At 43.6% G+C, this 17821-nt stretch overlaps 1 protein-coding gene across 2 annotated transcripts in view; it reads left to right on the forward strand.

Annotated features, from left to right (window-relative positions):
- TAF15 (TATA-box binding protein associated factor 15) overlaps nucleotides 1-10878 on the forward strand; it is a 38116-nt gene extending 27238 nt beyond the window's left edge. For both annotated transcript variants that reach the window (XM_032163006.2, XM_032163007.2), the window contains exons 11-16: nucleotides 1791-1920; nucleotides 5805-5897; nucleotides 7807-7888; nucleotides 8008-8093; nucleotides 8202-8763; nucleotides 10709-10878. In XM_032163006.2, coding sequence (XP_032018897.1) covers nucleotides 1791-1920; nucleotides 5805-5897; nucleotides 7807-7888; nucleotides 8008-8093; nucleotides 8202-8763; nucleotides 10709-10748 — 993 coding nt within the window. In that variant the 3' untranslated portion in view covers nucleotides 10749-10878. The remainder of the gene's footprint in view (nucleotides 1-1790; nucleotides 1921-5804; nucleotides 5898-7806; nucleotides 7889-8007; nucleotides 8094-8201; nucleotides 8764-10708) is intronic.
- The last annotated feature ends 6943 nt before the right edge of the window (nucleotides 10879-17821 follow it).

Raw genomic sequence — 17821 nt, forward strand, 5'->3', positions numbered from 1 at the left:
AACTGTGAGAAATAAAGGAGTTGCTGAGAACATTTTATAGACTGAAATATATGCAAATTCAAGTTGTTATAGCTCTTGGGAGGGGTTATTTAATGTTTATGCTAGAGATAATACGTTATCTTGTAATTGTTCATTGTTCACTAAAGCGTCTTGTGCACTATTAACTTCATGCATATGTTTTTCATCTCTTCAACTAGAAAGCAGCCTTAGTAGTGTTTAGATAGTAGCAGTTTCTTGAAATCAGTTTACATCTGCCCTTGTTTTGGTGTCTGTGGAATTACTCTTTTTTTTTTTTTGAGACAGAATCTGTTTCAACAAACTGGAGTGCAATGGTGTAATCTCGGCTCACTGCAACCTCCGTCTCCCGGGTTCAAGTGATTCTCCTGCCTCAGCCTCTCAAGTAGCTGGGACTACAGGCGGGTGCCACCACGCCCAGCTAATTTTTGTATTTTTAATAGAGACGGGGTTTCACTATGTTGGCCAGGATGGTCTTGATCTCTTGACCTCAAGTGATCCGCCCACCTCGGCCTCCCAAAGTCCTGGGATTACAGTAGGCATGAGCCACCGTTCCCGGCCTACTCACTTTTTTCTTTCTTTGGGAGTTATAATTTGTTAAGGAATTAATTACACACAAAATATGTTGTTGTTGTCGTTGTCTTGAGACAGGGTCTTGCTCCGTTGCATCCAGGCTGGAGTACAGTGGCATAATCATGGATCACTGCAGCCTCAATCTCCTGGGCTCAAGTGATCCTCCCACCTCAGATTCCCACCAAGTGCTGGGATTACAGGCGTGATCCACCATGCCTGGCCTAAATTCACAGAGTTTTGAAAAAGTAAAAATTCTCCCTTGTCTTATCCCAGCCAAATCCCAGTGTAATGTTTTAGAAGTTATGTATTTACGGCCTGGCGTGGTGGCTCACATCTGTAATCCCAGCACTTTGGGAGGCTGAGGCGGGTGGATCACGAGGTCAGGAGATCAAGACCATCCTGACTAACACGATGAAACCCTGTCTCTACTGAAAATACAATAAATTAGCCGGGCGTGGTGGCATGCACCTGTAGTCCCAGATACTTGGGCAGCTGAGGCTGGAGAATGATGTGAACCTGGGAGGCGGAGGTTGTAGTGAGCCAAGATTGTGCCACTGCACTGCAGCCTGGGCGACAGAGCGAGACTCCATCTCAAAAAAAAGTTACATATTTACATGAAGCATTATCTACATTTAATTTCTGTGGATTTAAAGAAATTATAAACTGGGTGTGGTGGCTGATTCCTGTAATCAGCACTTAATCACAGCACTTTGGGAGGCTGAGGTGGGAGGATCGCTTGAGGCCAAGGGTTTGAGACCAGCCTGAGGAATATAGCAAGACCCCATCTCTACAACAACAAAAAAGCTGGGCGTGGTGTCACTTGCTTGTAGCCCCAGCTACTGGGGAGGCTGAGGTGGGAGGATCACTTAAGTCCAGGAATTTGAGGCTACATTGAGTATGATGGTGCCACTGCATTCCAACCTGGGTGACAGAGTGAAACCCTGTCTCAATTTAAAAAAAAAAAAATTATTCATAGATAAAACAGTATATATACTATCTCATTTTTATAGCTTGATTTTCACTTAGTGTAGCTTGGAGAGTTATGCTTGTCCAAACCTACAGGTAACTTTATATTAGGTGCATAGTATTTTATAGTATGAATGTGTGAATTCCTTGTGAAAAAATAAGTCTTTGATTATCTAAATGATACATGATTACTTATTTTAAAAATGCTAACACCAAGTGTTTTTGTTTTTCCTCAGACAAATAAGAAGACCGGAAAACCAATGATAAATCTTTATACAGACAAGGACACAGGAAAGCCAAAGGGGGAGGCAACAGTGTCCTTTGATGACCCTCCTTCAGCTAAAGCAGCCATTGACTGGTTTGATGGTATGCCTCATTCATATAGTTTTCAGCATGAAATTTAGATAAATGTTTTCTAGTCTGGAAGTGAGAATATGCTCTGGGTGACAGTGGTTATATTCATGTTTACTTTTGCAGATATTAAGAATACAGGCCAGAATTTTTATGTACCTTTAGAAATGAGATGAGCTCTATCCTTGTTGGTCTAGCATATTTCCTTATATCATGCCTTGTGCATGAGGCTACCCTGATACAGATGTAGCGAGTTGGCCTGGTTGACAGTATGTTATTTTTTCTTTTTAAAAAAATAAATTTAAGAGGTACAGATGGCATTTTGTTACATGGATATATTGCATAGTGGTAAAGTCTGGGGTTTTCCTGTATCTATCACTTGAATAGTGTACATTTTACCCATTAAGTGATTTCTCATCCCCTGACTTTATAGTTTGAAATTTAGGCCAGGTGGCTTATGCCTATAATCCCAGCGCTTTGGGAGGCTGAGGCAGGAGGATCAGTTGAGCTCAGGAGTTGGAGACCAGCCTGGGCAACATAGAGCTTGCCTGTACAAAAACAAAAACAAAATTTTTTTTTTTTTTTTTTTTTTTTTAAATAACCTGGACATGGTGGTGTGCACCTATGGTCCCAGTTACTTAGGAGGCTGAGGTGGGAGGATCACTTGAGCCCAGGAAGTTGAGGCTGCAGTGAGCTGTGATTGAGCCACTGTGTTCCAGCCTGGGCAACAGAGTGAGAACCTGTCTCAAAAAAAAAAAAAACCCTATAAATAAATAAAGTAAAATTTAGGCTAATTTCCCTTCAAATATAAAATAAATACATGCTTAGAAGAAATAGACTTTTTTTGGTTTTTTTTTTTTTTTTTTTTTGAGATGGAGTCTCGCTGTCTCCCTGGCTGGAATGCAGTGGCGTGATCTTGGCTCACTGCAGGCTCCGCCTCCCAGGTTCACGCCATTCTCCTGCCTCAGCCTCCCCAGTAGCTGGGACTACGGGCGCCCGCCACCACGCCCTGCCAATTTTTTTGTATTTTTGGTAGAGACAGGGTTTCACCATGTTAGCCAGGATGGTCTCGATCTCCTGACCTCGTGATCCGCCCGCCTCAGCCTCCCAAAGTGCTGGGATTACAGGCGTGAGCCACCGCGCCCAGCTGAAATAGACTTTTTTTTAACAGAAAGTAGAAGAAATGAGTAAAACATCTATAGCCTTCTACTCAAAGGTAGCCACTGATAATATTTCTTAATTTTCCTTTTAGTGTTTTAAGATGTATCTTATAATACTCCAAATAGAGTTTTGTCTTACGGTATTTTTCATTTAACATTTAAAGATAGTCATTTCCCCATGTTACAAATTCATCGTTTTTGTTGCACCATAATTTAATAGTAACTAACACTTACTGCATGTTTACTGAGGTTTATGAGCTAAGCACAACTTTAAGAGCCTTACACACATTAACTCAATTTAATCTTCATAATAATCTTATGAGACATACGCCCTGTTACTCCCATTTTACAGAGAGTGAAACTGATGCATAGAGAAGCTAAGTAATTTCCAGGATCACAGAATAAGTGGCAGAGTCAGGATTCAAACTCAGCCATGCTGGATCTACTCTCTCCAAAGTACTTAACTATGCTGGATTGACAGACACTTGCAGTTCCTTTCAGTTTCAAGATTACTGTACCTCCGCCTTCCAAAAACACAATTGCGTTACTTTCCTTTTTTTTTTTTTTGAGACTGAGTCTTGCTCTGTTGCCCAGGCTGGAGTGCAGTGGCGCAATCTTGGCTCACTTGAACCTCCGCCTCCTGGGTTCACGCCATTCTCCTGCCTCAGCCTCCCGAGTAGCTGGGACTACAGGTACATGCCACCATGCCCGGCTAATTTTTTGTACTTTTAGCAGAGACAGGGGTTTCACCATGTTAGCCAGGATGGTCTCCATCTCCTGACCTCGTGATCTGCCCACCTCAGCCTCCCAAAGTGCTGGGATTACAGGCGTGAGCCACCGCGCCAGGCCAGCTCTTTTACTTCTTTAAAGATGAGATTGTAGGCCGGGCGCAGTGGCTCATGCCTGTAATTCCAGCACTTTGGGAGGCTGAGGCGGGTGGATCACAAGGTCAGGAGTTTGAGATCAGCCTGGCCAACGCGGTGAAATCCTGTCTCTACTAAAAATACAAAAATTAGCCAGGCGTGGTGGTGAGCGCCTGTAATCCCAGCTACTCAGGAGGCTGAGGCAGGAGACTTGCTTGAACCCGGGAGGTGGAGGTTGCAGTGAGCCGAGATCATGCCACTGTACTCCAGCCTGGGTGACACACAGCAAGACTCCGTCAAAAAAAAAAAAAATAAATAAATAAAAATGAAATTGTAGTACCCGGTCTGTCCCCGTCTCTGTATTCTTTACTTTTTTAGACTAATTTGTCAGACTTGTCAGACTTCATCACCTTGCTCTTGAAGGCTAAGTCCATTGTTTCTTACTTTTCTGCTTTCATAAGAATGAGAGAAATGAATCGTGAAGCTATTTCTTTTGCGTGTGGTATATTCAGAAATTATAGTGACTTTTGCCCATAGGATATATGAGCCTTTTAAACCTAACTCCATAGTTCAAATCTTGCCAATTCTTATTTACTACTATTTTTTAAAAAGTTACCAATTACTATACTACTTTGGAAATGATAAAAAAATTTCTGATGGTACCAAGGGCATATGATAAAATATGAGTTTCTTTTTCACCTTTGAATCCCAGTGATCTTGTTTCCCCTAGTCAGCACAGTAGGCAATGCATATAAGCATATGTGTAGATAAATACGTACATGTTCCTGCACTTGCACACGTATTCATTCCCTTAAATAAACAAATGGTACCATACTTCACATATTCTACAGCTGGCTTTTTTTCCCATGTAAAAATATTAGATACAGGTTTTAGTTTTTTTTCCCCCATGGGAACAGGTGGAGATGTGCACCTGACTCTTGTTTTTTTTTGTTTTTTTGAGCCTGTTGCCGAGGCTAGAGTGCAGTGCCGTGATCATGGCTCACTGTAGCCTTGACTTCCCAGGCTTAGGTGATCCTCCTACCTCAGCCTCCCAAGTAGCTAGGACCACAGGTGCTACCACACCCAGTTAATTTTTTTGTATTTTTTGTAGAGACAGGGTTTCACCATGTTGCCCAGGTTGGTCCCAAACTCCTGAGCCCAAGCTTTCCTTGGCCTCCCAAAGTGCTGTGATTGCAAGCTTGGGTCATCACGCCCAGCATTTTTTTTTTTTTTTTTGAGAAAGAGTATCACACTGTCTTCCAGGCTAGTACATAGTGGCATAGTCACTGCAGCCTTGAATTCCCAGGCTCAAGTAATCCTCCTGCCTCAGCCTTCTGAGTAGCTAGGACTACAGGCGCATGCCACCATGCCTAGCTAATTAAAAAAATTTTTTCAGAGAAAGCGTCTCGCTGTGTTCCTCAGGCTTGTCTCAAACTCTTGGCCTCAAGCGAGGCTTCTAAGCCTCCAAAAGTGCTGAGATTACAGATATAAGCCACTGCACCTGGCCTTTTTCTCCACCCCTGACACTATCTCCTTCCCCAGGCTGGTCTCGTGCTCCTGGACTCAAGTGATCTCCCACCTCAGCCTCCTGAGTAGCTGGGAGCTGGTACTACAGACACACACCACTCCACCTTGTTTTTTGTTTTTGTTTTTTTTTTAAGCTTAGTAAGAAGTGACTATCTCCCAGTGACAGATATGCTCTTTTCAGTGGATAATGTCATTTTTAGCACTGTTATCTTGACTCTTTGCATTTGAATTTCTGTGAGGACATGTCAGTTACTCCTCTGAAACTAAAAATTTCCAAGACTTTTTCATTTTTGTTGACAGGTGGAGGTATAGAGTAGCATTGCTTCAAAGCTGATTTCTTTTTTCTTAGGAAAAGAATTCCATGGCAACATCATTAAAGTGTCCTTTGCCACTAGAAGACCTGAATTCATGAGAGGAGGTGGAAGTGGAGGTGGGCGGCGAGGTAAGATCCTTGCTGTGCACAGTCCTGGATACTATCCAAGGGTTTAAGTTTGAGTTCATATTCTGTTTCTATTTGTGTGAACTTGCTACTACATTTTCTCTCGCTAGGTCTTTTTCCCTCTATCTTAAAATGAGTTCAGGTACTGAATAGATTAGGTAAATGAGATATTGTAATAGCTAAGAAAGTAGTGGGAAATGGTTGTAGAAATCCCTTTGGAGGCCGGGCGCGGTGGCTCACGCTTGTAATCCCAGCACTTTGGGAGGCCGAGGCGGGCGGATCACGAGGTCAAGAGATCGAGACCACGGTGAAACCCCGTCTCTACTAAAAATACAAAAAATTAGCCGGGCGTGGTGGCGTGGCGTCTGTAGTCCCAGCTACTCGGAGAGGCTGAGGCAGGAGAATGGTGTGAACCCGGGAGGCGGAGCTTGCAGTGAGCCGAGATCGCGCCACTGCACTCCAGCCTGGGCGACAGAGCGAGACTCCGTCTCAAAAAAAAAAAAAAAAAAAAAAAATCCCTTTGGAAAGCTGTATCATGATTTGCTGTTCACTTGGAAATCAGGAGGCAATTTGTTTCTGGTTTTTGTGTTTTTTTTTGAAATGGTGTCTCGCTCTGTTGCTCAGGCTGGAGTGGAGTGGCATGATCTCGGCTCACCACGACTGGACCTCCCGGGTTCAAGCGATTCTCCTGCCTCAGCCTCCCAACTAGCTGGGACTACAGGCGTGCGCCACCATGTCCAGCTAATTTTTGTATTTTTAATAGAGACGGGGTTTCACTGTGTTGGCCAGGCTGGTCTCAAACTCCTGACCTCATGATCCACCCACCTTGGCCTTCCAAAGTGCTGGGATTACAGGCATGAGCCACCATGCCTGGCGAGGCACTTGTTTTAATGATACCTAATTAGGTAATTAATCTGACCAGTTTTTAAGCTGCCTGATACAGTTACTGCCAGCTTTTTTTTTTTTTTTTTTTTTTTTTTTGAGACAGAGTTTTGCTCTTGTTGCCCAGGCTGGAGTACAATGGAGCGTTCTTGGCTCACCGCAACCTCTCCCTCCTGGATTCAAGTGATTCTCCTGCCTCAGCGTCCCGAGTAGCTGGGATTACAGGCATGCGCCACCATGCCCAGCTAATTTTGTATTTTTAGTAGAGATGGGGTTTCCCCATGTTGGTCAGGCTGGTCTCGAACTCCCGACGAGATGATCTGCTTGCCTTGGCCTCCCAAAGTGCTTGGATTACAGGCGTGAGCCACTGCGCCCGGCCCAGCTTCTTTATTTCTATTGGATTCATATTCTTGTCTTTTTTCTTTTTTTGTTTTGTGAGTGGATGTTACTGTGGCCTTTGCATTCATATTCTCACATTTGGAGTTTTTGTCTTCTCACCTAATCTTCATCATGGAGATTCTCAAACTAAGTAGGGTATAGGTGAGGCATCCTAAGTTTGAAAATCTGAAATTGGAAATGCTCTGGAATCCAAAACTTTGAGCACCAACATAATGCTCAAAGGAAATGGTCATTGAAGCATTTCAGGTTTTGGGTTTTTGGATTTGGGCTGCTCAACTCGCAAGTATAAGGCAAATGTTTCAAAATCTGAAAAATCCAAAATCAGAGACACTTTTGGTCCCAAGTATTTGGGGGAAGGGATACTCACCTTGTATTATATATAGAAAATGGACTTTGAAGTTTTCTAGTGCATTATTTGCACTTTGTTGTGTGCGTAGGGTCTGTTTTCAAGGTCCTCTGTTTACTAAATACAAGACCCAAATCAAAGAATTATAAAGTCCTGCTATAAGGGGTTAATTTGCAGAGTGCTGCCTAAGTATTGATGGGTACCTACTCTTATGTTATTTGATGCTTTTCTTCTGTTTTGTTAATGTCTCCTGCTGATTTTTCTCCCCTGGCCCCATCCCCCTAGGCCGTGGAGGATATAGAGGTCGTGGAGGCTTTCAAGGGAGAGGTGGAGACCCCAAAAGTGGGGATTGGGTTTGCCCTAATCCGTAAGTGTCTTGTTTACTTTGGTGAGAGTAGGGGTTGAGATTGGGGCTGGAGGGTACAGAAAGGGGTTCTGAGTCCATTAGAAACTATCTAGGAGCATTATATTTTCCTCCTTTCTTAGGTCATGCGGAAATATGAACTTTGCTCGAAGGAATTCCTGCAATCAGTGCAATGAGCCTAGACCAGAGGATTCTCGTCCCTCAGGAGGTGGGTCAGCCTTTTAATAGCATCTGCATTGTGCTTATCTTCTGACTAGCATGAAGGGGGCTTTACGTTGTTTCTGCTGGCCTCATTGTTTGCATTCCTACCTTGCAGATTTCCGGGGGAGAGGCTACGGTGGAGACAGGGGCTACAGAGGTCGTGGGGGCAGAGGTGGAGACCGAGGTGGCTATGGTGGAGACAGAAGTGGGGGTGGCTATGGTGGAGACAGAAGCAGCGGTGGTGGCTACAGCGGAGATAGAAGTGGGGGTGGCTATGGTGGAGACAGAAGTGGGGGTGGCTATGGTGGGGACAGAGGCGGCGGCTATGGTGGGGACAGAGGAGGCGGCTATGGAGGAGACCGAGGAGGTGGCTATGGAGGAGATCGTGGTGGCTATGGAGGAGACCGAGGCGGAGGTTATGGCGGAGACCGAGGCGGTTATGGAGGAGATCGAGGAGGTTACGGAGGAGATCGAGGAGGTTATGGAGGAGATCGAGGAGGCTATGGAGGAGACAGAAGCCGGGGGGGCTATGGAGGAGACCGTGGTGGTGGCAGTGGCTATGGTGGAGACCGAAGTGGAGGCTATGGAGGAGACAGGAGTGGTGGCGGCTATGGAGGAGACCGAGGTGGGGGCTACGGAGGAGACCGAGGTGGCTATGGAGGCAAAATGGGAGGAAGGTGAGTATTAGAATGTGTTTATTAACCTTTTTACCTCACTGCACCTAGATTGGGGGGTTTGAACCACATTTTCTTTTTAATAATTTTTTGGAACTTGAATTTCCCATTGCCAGTTCTCTCAGGATGGAGATGATTTAGTTTCCTGCTTAGCAATTTCTAAAATTTTATTTTGGAACTTTTTACTTTTTAACTTTAATTTTTATTTTTTAGAGACAATAAAAATTAAATTTAGTGGCAGAGACAGGGTCTTGCTCTGTCATCCAGGCTAGAGTGCAGTGGTATGATCATAATTCATTGTAACCTCAAACTCTTAGACTCAGGCAATATTCCTGCCTCAGTCTCCCAAGTAGCTGAGACTATAGGTGTGTACCACCACACCTCTCCAATTTTTTTTATTTTCTGTAGAGACAGAGTCTCACTATGCTGCCCAGGCTGGTCTCAAACTCCTGGCCTCAAGTATTCCTCCTGTCTTGGCCTCCCAAAGTGTTTGGATTACAGATGTGAGCCACAGCACCTGCTGGAAATTTTTTTTTTTTTTTTTTTTTTTTTTTTTTGAGACAGAGTCTTGCTCTGTTGCCCAGGATGGAGTGCAGTGGTGCAATCTCGGCTCACTGCAAGCCCCGCCTCCTGGGTTCATGCCATTCTCCTGCCTCAGCCTCCCAAGTAGCTGGGACTACAGGCGCCCGTCACCATGCCCAGCTAATTTTTTGTATTTTTAGTAGAGACGGGGTTTCACCATGTCAGCCAGGATGGTCTCATCTACTGACCTCGTGATCCACCCGCCTCGGCCTCCCAAAGTGGGGGATTACAGGCGTGAGCCACCGCGCCCATCCACCTGCTGGAAATTCTTATAAATCTTTGTTTCAGTGTATCTGTGTGTGTATTAGTTTTTCTCATAAAGATAATTGAGATTGAGAGATAATAACTTGAAACTGTGTAAATCAGGAGTTCCTAATCTAAGTGAAGGAACATACCTTTCATAGGGTGGTTCTTTTTCAAATCATATATACTACCCTGCAGTTGTTTTTCTGGAGATTCTGATAACTTTTCCAGATGAAAACCACTGATGGGAATGCCATGAATGGTGTAGAGGCAGAAGAAGTTGAAGACCAGTGATAGAAAGTAACTTTAATTATTATACTAAGGACCTGTATGCCAGCGGCAGTATAAGGCAGTGAGAATTCGTATAGAATATGGTTAAGAGCATGAAGTTGGGAAACAGACTAGGTTTCAGTCCTAACTCTACCACTTATTAGCTGTGTGATCTTAGGAAAGTTACTTAATCCTTTGGAGTGTCAGTACTCTTATCTGTAAAATGGGGCTAATAAGATACCCTTTTTAGACTTGTATTAGATTACGTTGTACTAGTTGCTGGCCCATAGTAAGCACTATATAATTTTTAGCTATTAGTGATTATGAGTAACCTAATTACCATCTATTGAACATTTCTTACTGTGTGGCCAATACTGTAAAGTGTTCTTATATTTTTTAGTTCTAGTCCTTCTGTCATCCCTATGAAGTAGGTATACTTCCCATTTTACAGAGTCAGAGTCATTTAATGTAACTTTTCCAAGGTCACATAGTAAGTGGCAGATCAAGAATTCATACATGTAAGTGCTTGCTCATTCCACTATGCCACTCTTCTATTTAGAGTGCTGGAACTGGGACAGTTTCTGATCTCCTGAAATATTTGTGGTTTGGAGTCTTTAGGTGGAAAATTTTTAAGAGAGTGAAGCAAAGCTTCTTCTAGGAACTTTGTGAATCGTAAAGCTGGTTAAATTAGACATTTAAGTATCTTCTAGGAGTATAGAAATAAATGAGGCATGATGCCATTCTTTAGAAATTGTCTAGCTGATGCCAATCACTAGTACCCTGAAGAAGTGTCTAATGCTCCCCCTTGGTAGAAAATTAGAATTTAGTCTGGCTCTTTATTTTTCATTCCTAGAAACGACTACAGAAATGATCAGCGCAACCGACCATACTGATGACTGTTTTGAATGTTCCTTTGTCTCTGACATGATCCATAGTGAAATTGCCAGAGTTTTGCCTGCTGCTTTCCTCGTGGCCTCTTCTTGGGTAGTGAAATTAAGTGACATTTGGATTTTTATTTGGGTGGGAGGGCTGGGACAGTTTTTCTTTTAGAAATGTCTGTTGAGATTTCCCCCTTTAGTTTCCAACCTTCTCCCCAACCCTTGGAGCTAAATGCGTTGTAAAATATTGCCAAAATGAAAAGTGTTTTGTAATACTGCAATAAAGGCTGCTTGTTTTTGTGGACTTTTGTACATATTAGTGCATTGTTCTGTCACACTCAGGACTCAGTTACATTAGACTCTAATCCTAAAGAATTAGGAAATGAATTATATACTTCAGTAAATGAAAATGTTACTTTAAACAATATTTATTGAGCTCCTACTGTGTTTAGTGATTCCCAGGAATGACTACAAGTCAGAATCACCTGAAGAGTTTGTTAAAATTAGATTCTGAGGTTGTTAAATTTAGATTCCTAGATTCCCAGCCCCCTAGGTCTGCTGGATCAGAGCTCAGTGAGGTATGGGGAGTTAGGGCTGGAAATACTTATTTATATCAAGGTTACCAGGTGATTTTGATATAGTTACAGTTGACAACGATTTATTTAGGGGAGTGTTCTAGATGCTGGGAATATGAAGTTCCAAGGAAAAGAAAGGATTTACAAGCCAGGGTTAAGATGGCAACATATGTATGTTATTTGCTGTTTATTAGAGAACTATTTATTCTACTCTTAACTATGGGTAAGGCAGTGGATCAGATTCTAGATACGTTGCTGACCAAGTAAACAGAAAGCATAGTCGATAAGTGCACCAGTAACAAGTACAAGGTGCTTGGAGGGCAGATTTGAAGGACACTAAATTTAGTCACATGGGAGTAGGGAAAGGCGAATGTGGAGGGAAGACTAGGAGTTCACTAAGTACAGAGGCTGAGAAAATAGTGTTCACTAAGTACAGAGGCAAGAAAATAGTGTTCCCAGAAGGAAACGACATGAACAAATCAGGAGCTAAGACAAAGAGTGGGGAGCAGGATCTGCACTTGAGGAGAATTGTATGTAGTTCTTTGTGACTGAAGGGAAGAGTTCAAGGGTGGTCATGAAAAGACTGGAGAGATAAACAAGCTCTGTGACAAGGTCCTTGCATTTCACTTTTTACCTGCCTCCAAATAGGGAGTCATTAAAAGATGGTAAATGGGTGTGGCATGATCTGATTTGAGTGGCATCAGATGGATGATGATTATGACTGCCTTGTGGGAAGGCTGGACTGGAGACAGCCAGGTAAGGGATTATACTGGCCTGAGGCTCAGATAGTGACTAGAGGAAAGGAGATAACTAGATTTGAAAAATCAAGAGGGAAATTTGACAGGATTTAGTTGGATGTCAGAAATAGCGGAGAAAGAAGAGTCTGGTTTCTGGCCTGCGTGATTGGGTAGATATGTTCATCAGGAAAGGAACAGCTTTGCAGGCAAGATGGGAATTCCGTTTTGAATGTGTTGAGTTCGGAGTACGCATGAAACTTCTAGGTAGAGACATCCTATAATTCTGCAACTCAGAAAGTAGCATTTAATGCCATGTTCCCCTGATTATCTGCCTTACTGAATTACATGTCTGCCTTCTCAACTTGACCTCTACATGTTAGAAGTTTCTCGGGGCTTTTTCTAAGCCCCTTTCTCTTAATCACTTTTATCCTGGGCAAGCTTATCCAGGATATGGCTTTAAATACTATCTAATATGGTGATGACTACCAAGTTTACGTCTCCAGTCCTGACTTCTCCCCTCCCAGTTGCCTACTTGACCTTTGCACTTGGATGTAAAATAATTGTGTTAAAAAAATGTGGACTGAATAGAACTTTTGAGCTTCCCTTCCAAATGTTTCTTCCTAGTGTTCCTAACCTACTCCAAAACAAATCTGTGAATGAGGCCTGGGCTTTTTTTTTTTTTTTTCTTTTTGAAACACAGTCTTGCACTGTCACCTGGGCTGGAGTGCAGTGGCACGATCTTGGCTCACTGCAACCTCCGCCTCCTGGGTTAAAGCGATTCTCTTGCCCCAGCCTCCCGAGTAACTGGGATTACAGGCACCCAACACCACGCCCAGCTAATTTTTTGTATTTTTAGGAGCGACAGGGTTTTGCTATGTTGGCCAAGCTGGTCTCGAACTCCTGACCTTGTGTTCCGCCTGCATCGGCCTCCCAAAGTGCTGGGATTACAGGCGTGAGCCACCGTGCCCGGAGGCCTGGGCATATTTTAAAAGAGCCCCAGGTGATTCTACTTTTCGGAGACAATATATGGAAAGAGAAGAGCCTAGGAGGAAACTTGGAGAAATACTGACATTTAATAGATGAGCAGAAGAGGATCCTAAAACAGATTAGAATGGGAATGGCCAGTGAGGCATGGTCAGTGGAACCCAAAGGAAGAATGAATTTTAGGAAAGGAGAAGCTAATAGTATCAAGTACTTAAGCCAGGCTACGTCATGTAAAGGATAGAAGGCATTCATTACATTGAGCAACATAGTTACACATTATTTTAGTGCAGGGTTTCTCAACCTTGATACTGTTGATATTTTGGGTTGGAAAATGCCCTGTGGGATGCTGCCCTGTGCATTGTAGGATGTTTAATAGCATCCCTGGCCTCTACCTACTGGATGTCAGTAGCAGCCCTTACCTCTCCATGTTGTGACCACTAAAAAATGGCTTCAGATGGCCACTAGGGGGCAAAATTGCTCCCTGTTGAGAACCACTGCCTTAGCAAAAGCACTTTGGGTAGAGAATTGAATTCTGAACTCAAACTGCAGTGGGATAATAGAAACACATAATAGAAAGTTAATAAAAAATTGGGGAAATGGATACAGGGAATGTGGACAAAGAATTTTGATTATGAAGGGTAGAGGAGGCATGATGTGAGAGGAGGAGGTAGCTAGATGGGGATACTGGCTTGTGGAAGGTTATTTTTAAGATGGGTGAGAATTGAGCATGTTTATACACTGCATGGAAGGAAACTGAATAATTGATGTTCAAGTCCCTTGAAGGGATGGCGTCTAGAACGTCGGTGAAGGATTTGCCTTAGAAGAAGAGAATGCCTCTTGCATTGCAGTTGGAGGTAAGAATAGGTGCGAGTGCTGATAGTAGTAAAAACGACTAACATTAATTGGGAGCTTACTGTGTGCCAGGCACTGTTACAAGCAGTCTATGTGTGTTATCTCATTTAACTCACAACAATCCTTTGAAGCTAGGAGATACCGGAAATACTTCACAGAAGAGGTAGATGGTGTAAATGATTTTGAATGCCATTGGGAAGGGGCTTTTTAGGGGGTACAGTAAGGAACAGAGGCACTGAGAAATTGAGCAACTTGCCCAGATCAAATCTTTAGCAAGTGGCAGAGCCAGGATTCTAACCTAGGCATCCGCCTTAGAGCCTGTACTCTTATCTACTCTCGTGCTATAAACAAGGATGGGTATAGCCGAGGTGGCAGGAGGAAGTTGAGGTAATTCCATCTGATGTCTTTTGTTTTCCTGATGAGAAAGTATAATAGTCTGCAGAGTTTGGGGAAGTAATATAATAGAAGGTTTTTTTTGTTTGTTTTATTTTTTTTGAGACGGAGTCTCGCTCTGTCGCCCAGGCTGGAGTGCAGTGGCACGAACTTGGCTCACTGCAAGCTCCGCCTCCCGGGTTCACGCCATTCTCCTGCCTCAACCCCTGAGAAGCTGAGACTATAGGCGCCCGCCACCATGCCCGGCTAATTTTTTGTATTTTTAGTAGAGACAGGGTTTCACCGTGTTAGCCAGGATGGTCTCAATTTCCTGCTGCCCGCCTCGGCCTCCTAAAATGCTGGGATTACAGGCATGAGCCACCACACCCGGCCGAAAGTTTTAAGAGATTGTAGGATATGTGAGGTTAGAAGGCATGACATATAACCACTGTGGGGATCAGGGAAGTGTGTGCCTAGGAACCCGTAAATCTGCCAGGTGACAATAAAGGCTTAGTTAAAGTAGGAGGCAAGCAGTCCAGGCACGGTGGCTCATGCTTGTAATCCCAGCACTTTGGGAGGCTGAGGTGGGCTGATCACGAGGTCAGGAGATTGAGACCATCCTGGCTAATACGGTGAAACCCCGTCTCTACTAAAAATACAAAAAATTAGCCGGGCGTGGTGGCGGGCGCCTGTGGTCCCAGCTACTCGTGAGGCTGAGGCAAGAGAATGGTGCGAACCCAGGAGGTGGAGCTTGCAGTGAGCCGAGATCGTGCCACTGCACTCCAGCCTGGGTGACAGAGCCAGACTCCTTCTCAAAAAAAAAAAAAAGTAGGAGGCAAGTATTTGGGGGTACCAGTCTGTATGGATATGTGATTTTCAACAGCTTTGATAGCAACGTGGTTATAGGAGCAGAAGCAGTTTAATTTAGAGTAGAGGTTTTACTGATCAGAGATGATCAGAGATGACAAAAGTGAGGGTAGTGATTAATGGGTGGGATCCAGGTTGAGTAAGAAAAAAAGAGGGAGGATGGAAGGAAGTCAGGAGCTTAGTGTTGGTGATGAGATTCAAAGAACTTATGTGGATAATAAGAGCTACACAGATTGAAGGTTGGGTCAGAAAGTGAGATGTGAACATTTTGGAGATAGAGCAATTCCTAGGGATGACAAAGGTTAGGTGTAACGTTGGAAGTGGGTAGCTGAAGTGAATGGAAGGGAAATGTCTTTGTAATTGAGATGAAGGACTGAGGGGCTGGAGTATTGAGTGTTTGTCCAAAGGGATGCCATCAGCGAGGTGACAAGACTAAGATTCAGGCAATGAATGAGAGGAAATGGAGAAATGGACCAGTGGGTAATTGCTGGTTGGAGAGCAGGATCCTCAGAGAAACATTGATTTTCTTTTTTTTTTTTTTTTTTTTAAGATGGAGTCTCTATTTTCCAGGCTGGAGTGCAGTGGCACATTCTGGGCTCACTGCAACTTCCACCTCCTGGGTTCAAGCGATTCTGCTGCTTCAGCCTCCCAAGTAGCTGGGATCACAGGTGCCTGCCACTGCACCCAGCTAGGCTGGTCTCAAACTCCTGACCTCAGGTGATCCGCCCACCTCGGCCTTCCAAAGTGCTGGGATTACAGGCGTGCACCACCATGCCCAGCAGATTTTTCTTTTTATTTATTTTTTATTTTTGAGACAGAGTCTCACTGTCGTCCAGGCTGAAGTGCAGTGGCATGATCTTGCCTCACTGCAACCTCCCCCTCCCATGTTCAAATGATCCTCCTGCCTCAGCCTCCCAAGTAGCTGGGATTACAAATGTGTTCCACCACAACCAGCTAATTTTTGTATTTTTAGTAGAGACAGGGTTTCACCATGTTGGCCAGGCTGGTTTTGAACTCCTCACCTCAAGTGATCCTTCTGCCTCAGCCTCTTAAAGTGCTGGGATTACAGGCATGAGCCACTGCGCCTGGCTGAAATACTGATTTTTATATAAATGTGCAAAATAGTGGTGATATTGGGAGGGATTTAGGAGAATCAGCAACACCTGAGCGATTTCAGAAAGGGGCCCAGTCAATAGCCAGATTTCAGTTACAGCCTGAAAGATAGATGAGAAGGTTTGAGGGAGAGTGGAGGGTGTCAGTGCTTTTTGTTTGCCATCAGAAGAAGCATCCAGAGATCCCATTAGAAAGGTTTGGGTTAGAGGAGAGAAAAGAGAGGGACTTACATTTTGAATAGTGTCTAAGGATCAGTCCCAGTAACTGAGACCAGTGGGTGCCTTTGGACTATGAGAGAAGCCAGCTACTGCTTGGATAAAATAGACTTCTAAGAGTGTTTGATCTAGGTAGCTTTGGTACTGGGAGGACTCTGGTACACTGGTGGTGTACCAGATGGTGACTGCTCTGTGAAAACCTTTATGCCCCTCACTGCCATCTGGTCTTCTCTTGGGGACTGGTGAAATTAGGATTGAGGTGCTACTAGGCAGATATTTGTATCTGGTTGAATAATAAGACGTCCTCTGGAGATTCCTAAAAATATGGAGGTGGAGTGGTTGGGGATCTGTGGGCAGGATTTTGCAGAAGTTGAGTTTGAATTATGTAGTTAGTAAGGCCATGTTTTGTACTCACAGGGTTTTGAGGCACGGGGAAATTTGGGTTATGTTGCTCATGGACCCAAAGCAGCGGAGTGGGCAAAAGAGGAACATCTTTCCTATCATTGGACTTTGGTGTCACAATATTAGAGCGGTCCCCAGGCAGTGCTGCATACACTCAAAATAGTGAAACCACCCTTGGTTTTTACTTACAGCTTGCTCACAGGCAAAACATGAATCTAGAAGTGATGGGGTAGGTTGGGAGATAATTCTGAGTGACACACTATACAGGTTTAGTATCCCTTATCCAAAATGCTTGGAACCAAAAATGTTTCGGATTTCAGATTTTTTTTTTCAGAGTTTGGAGTATTTACATTATACTTATAGGTTGAATATCTCTAATCCCCAAGTTCAAAATGCTGCAATGAGCATTTTCTTTGAGTGTCATGTTGGTATTCAGAAAGTTTCTAGTTGGAGCATTTTGGATTTTGGGATTAGGAACACTCAGCCTGCACTGAATTCAGAATAACTGTTGGGACTACTGTAGAACCTGGGGTGTGGAGAAGTAGAAGGGAGTGTCTGTTTTATTTTGACTTTTCTATGCTTGAAGGGAAGAACTTGACCTCCCAGTAAATCACTAGGATTGGGGGAAGAAGAGGAGGTGGTAGGAGACAGCCATTTTTAACCTCTGATGGTCACAGGCTCACATGACAACATTAAAGAGGAGAGAAAAGTTCATATTTGATTGTTTACTATGTAATGACAGGCACTGTTAACCTTTATGGTAATCCTCATAGGAGCTTTCTGAGGTAGTAGGCATTATTCTTTTCATTTTATAGGTGAGGAAACAAAATCACAAAGGTTAAGTATTAACCTTTAATAATAACTTGTTTAAAGTTAAAAGTGATTAACTGGCCAGGCGCAGTGGCTCTCGCCTGTAATCCCAGCACTTTGGGAGGCCGAGGCAGGCTGATCACGAGGTCAGGAGATCGAGA

This window comes from Hylobates moloch, unplaced genomic scaffold, assembly GCF_009828535.3.
Source record: "Hylobates moloch isolate HMO894 unplaced genomic scaffold, HMol_V3 SCAFFOLD_10, whole genome shotgun sequence".
NCBI classification, from domain to species: Eukaryota; Metazoa; Chordata; class Mammalia; order Primates; family Hylobatidae; genus Hylobates; species Hylobates moloch.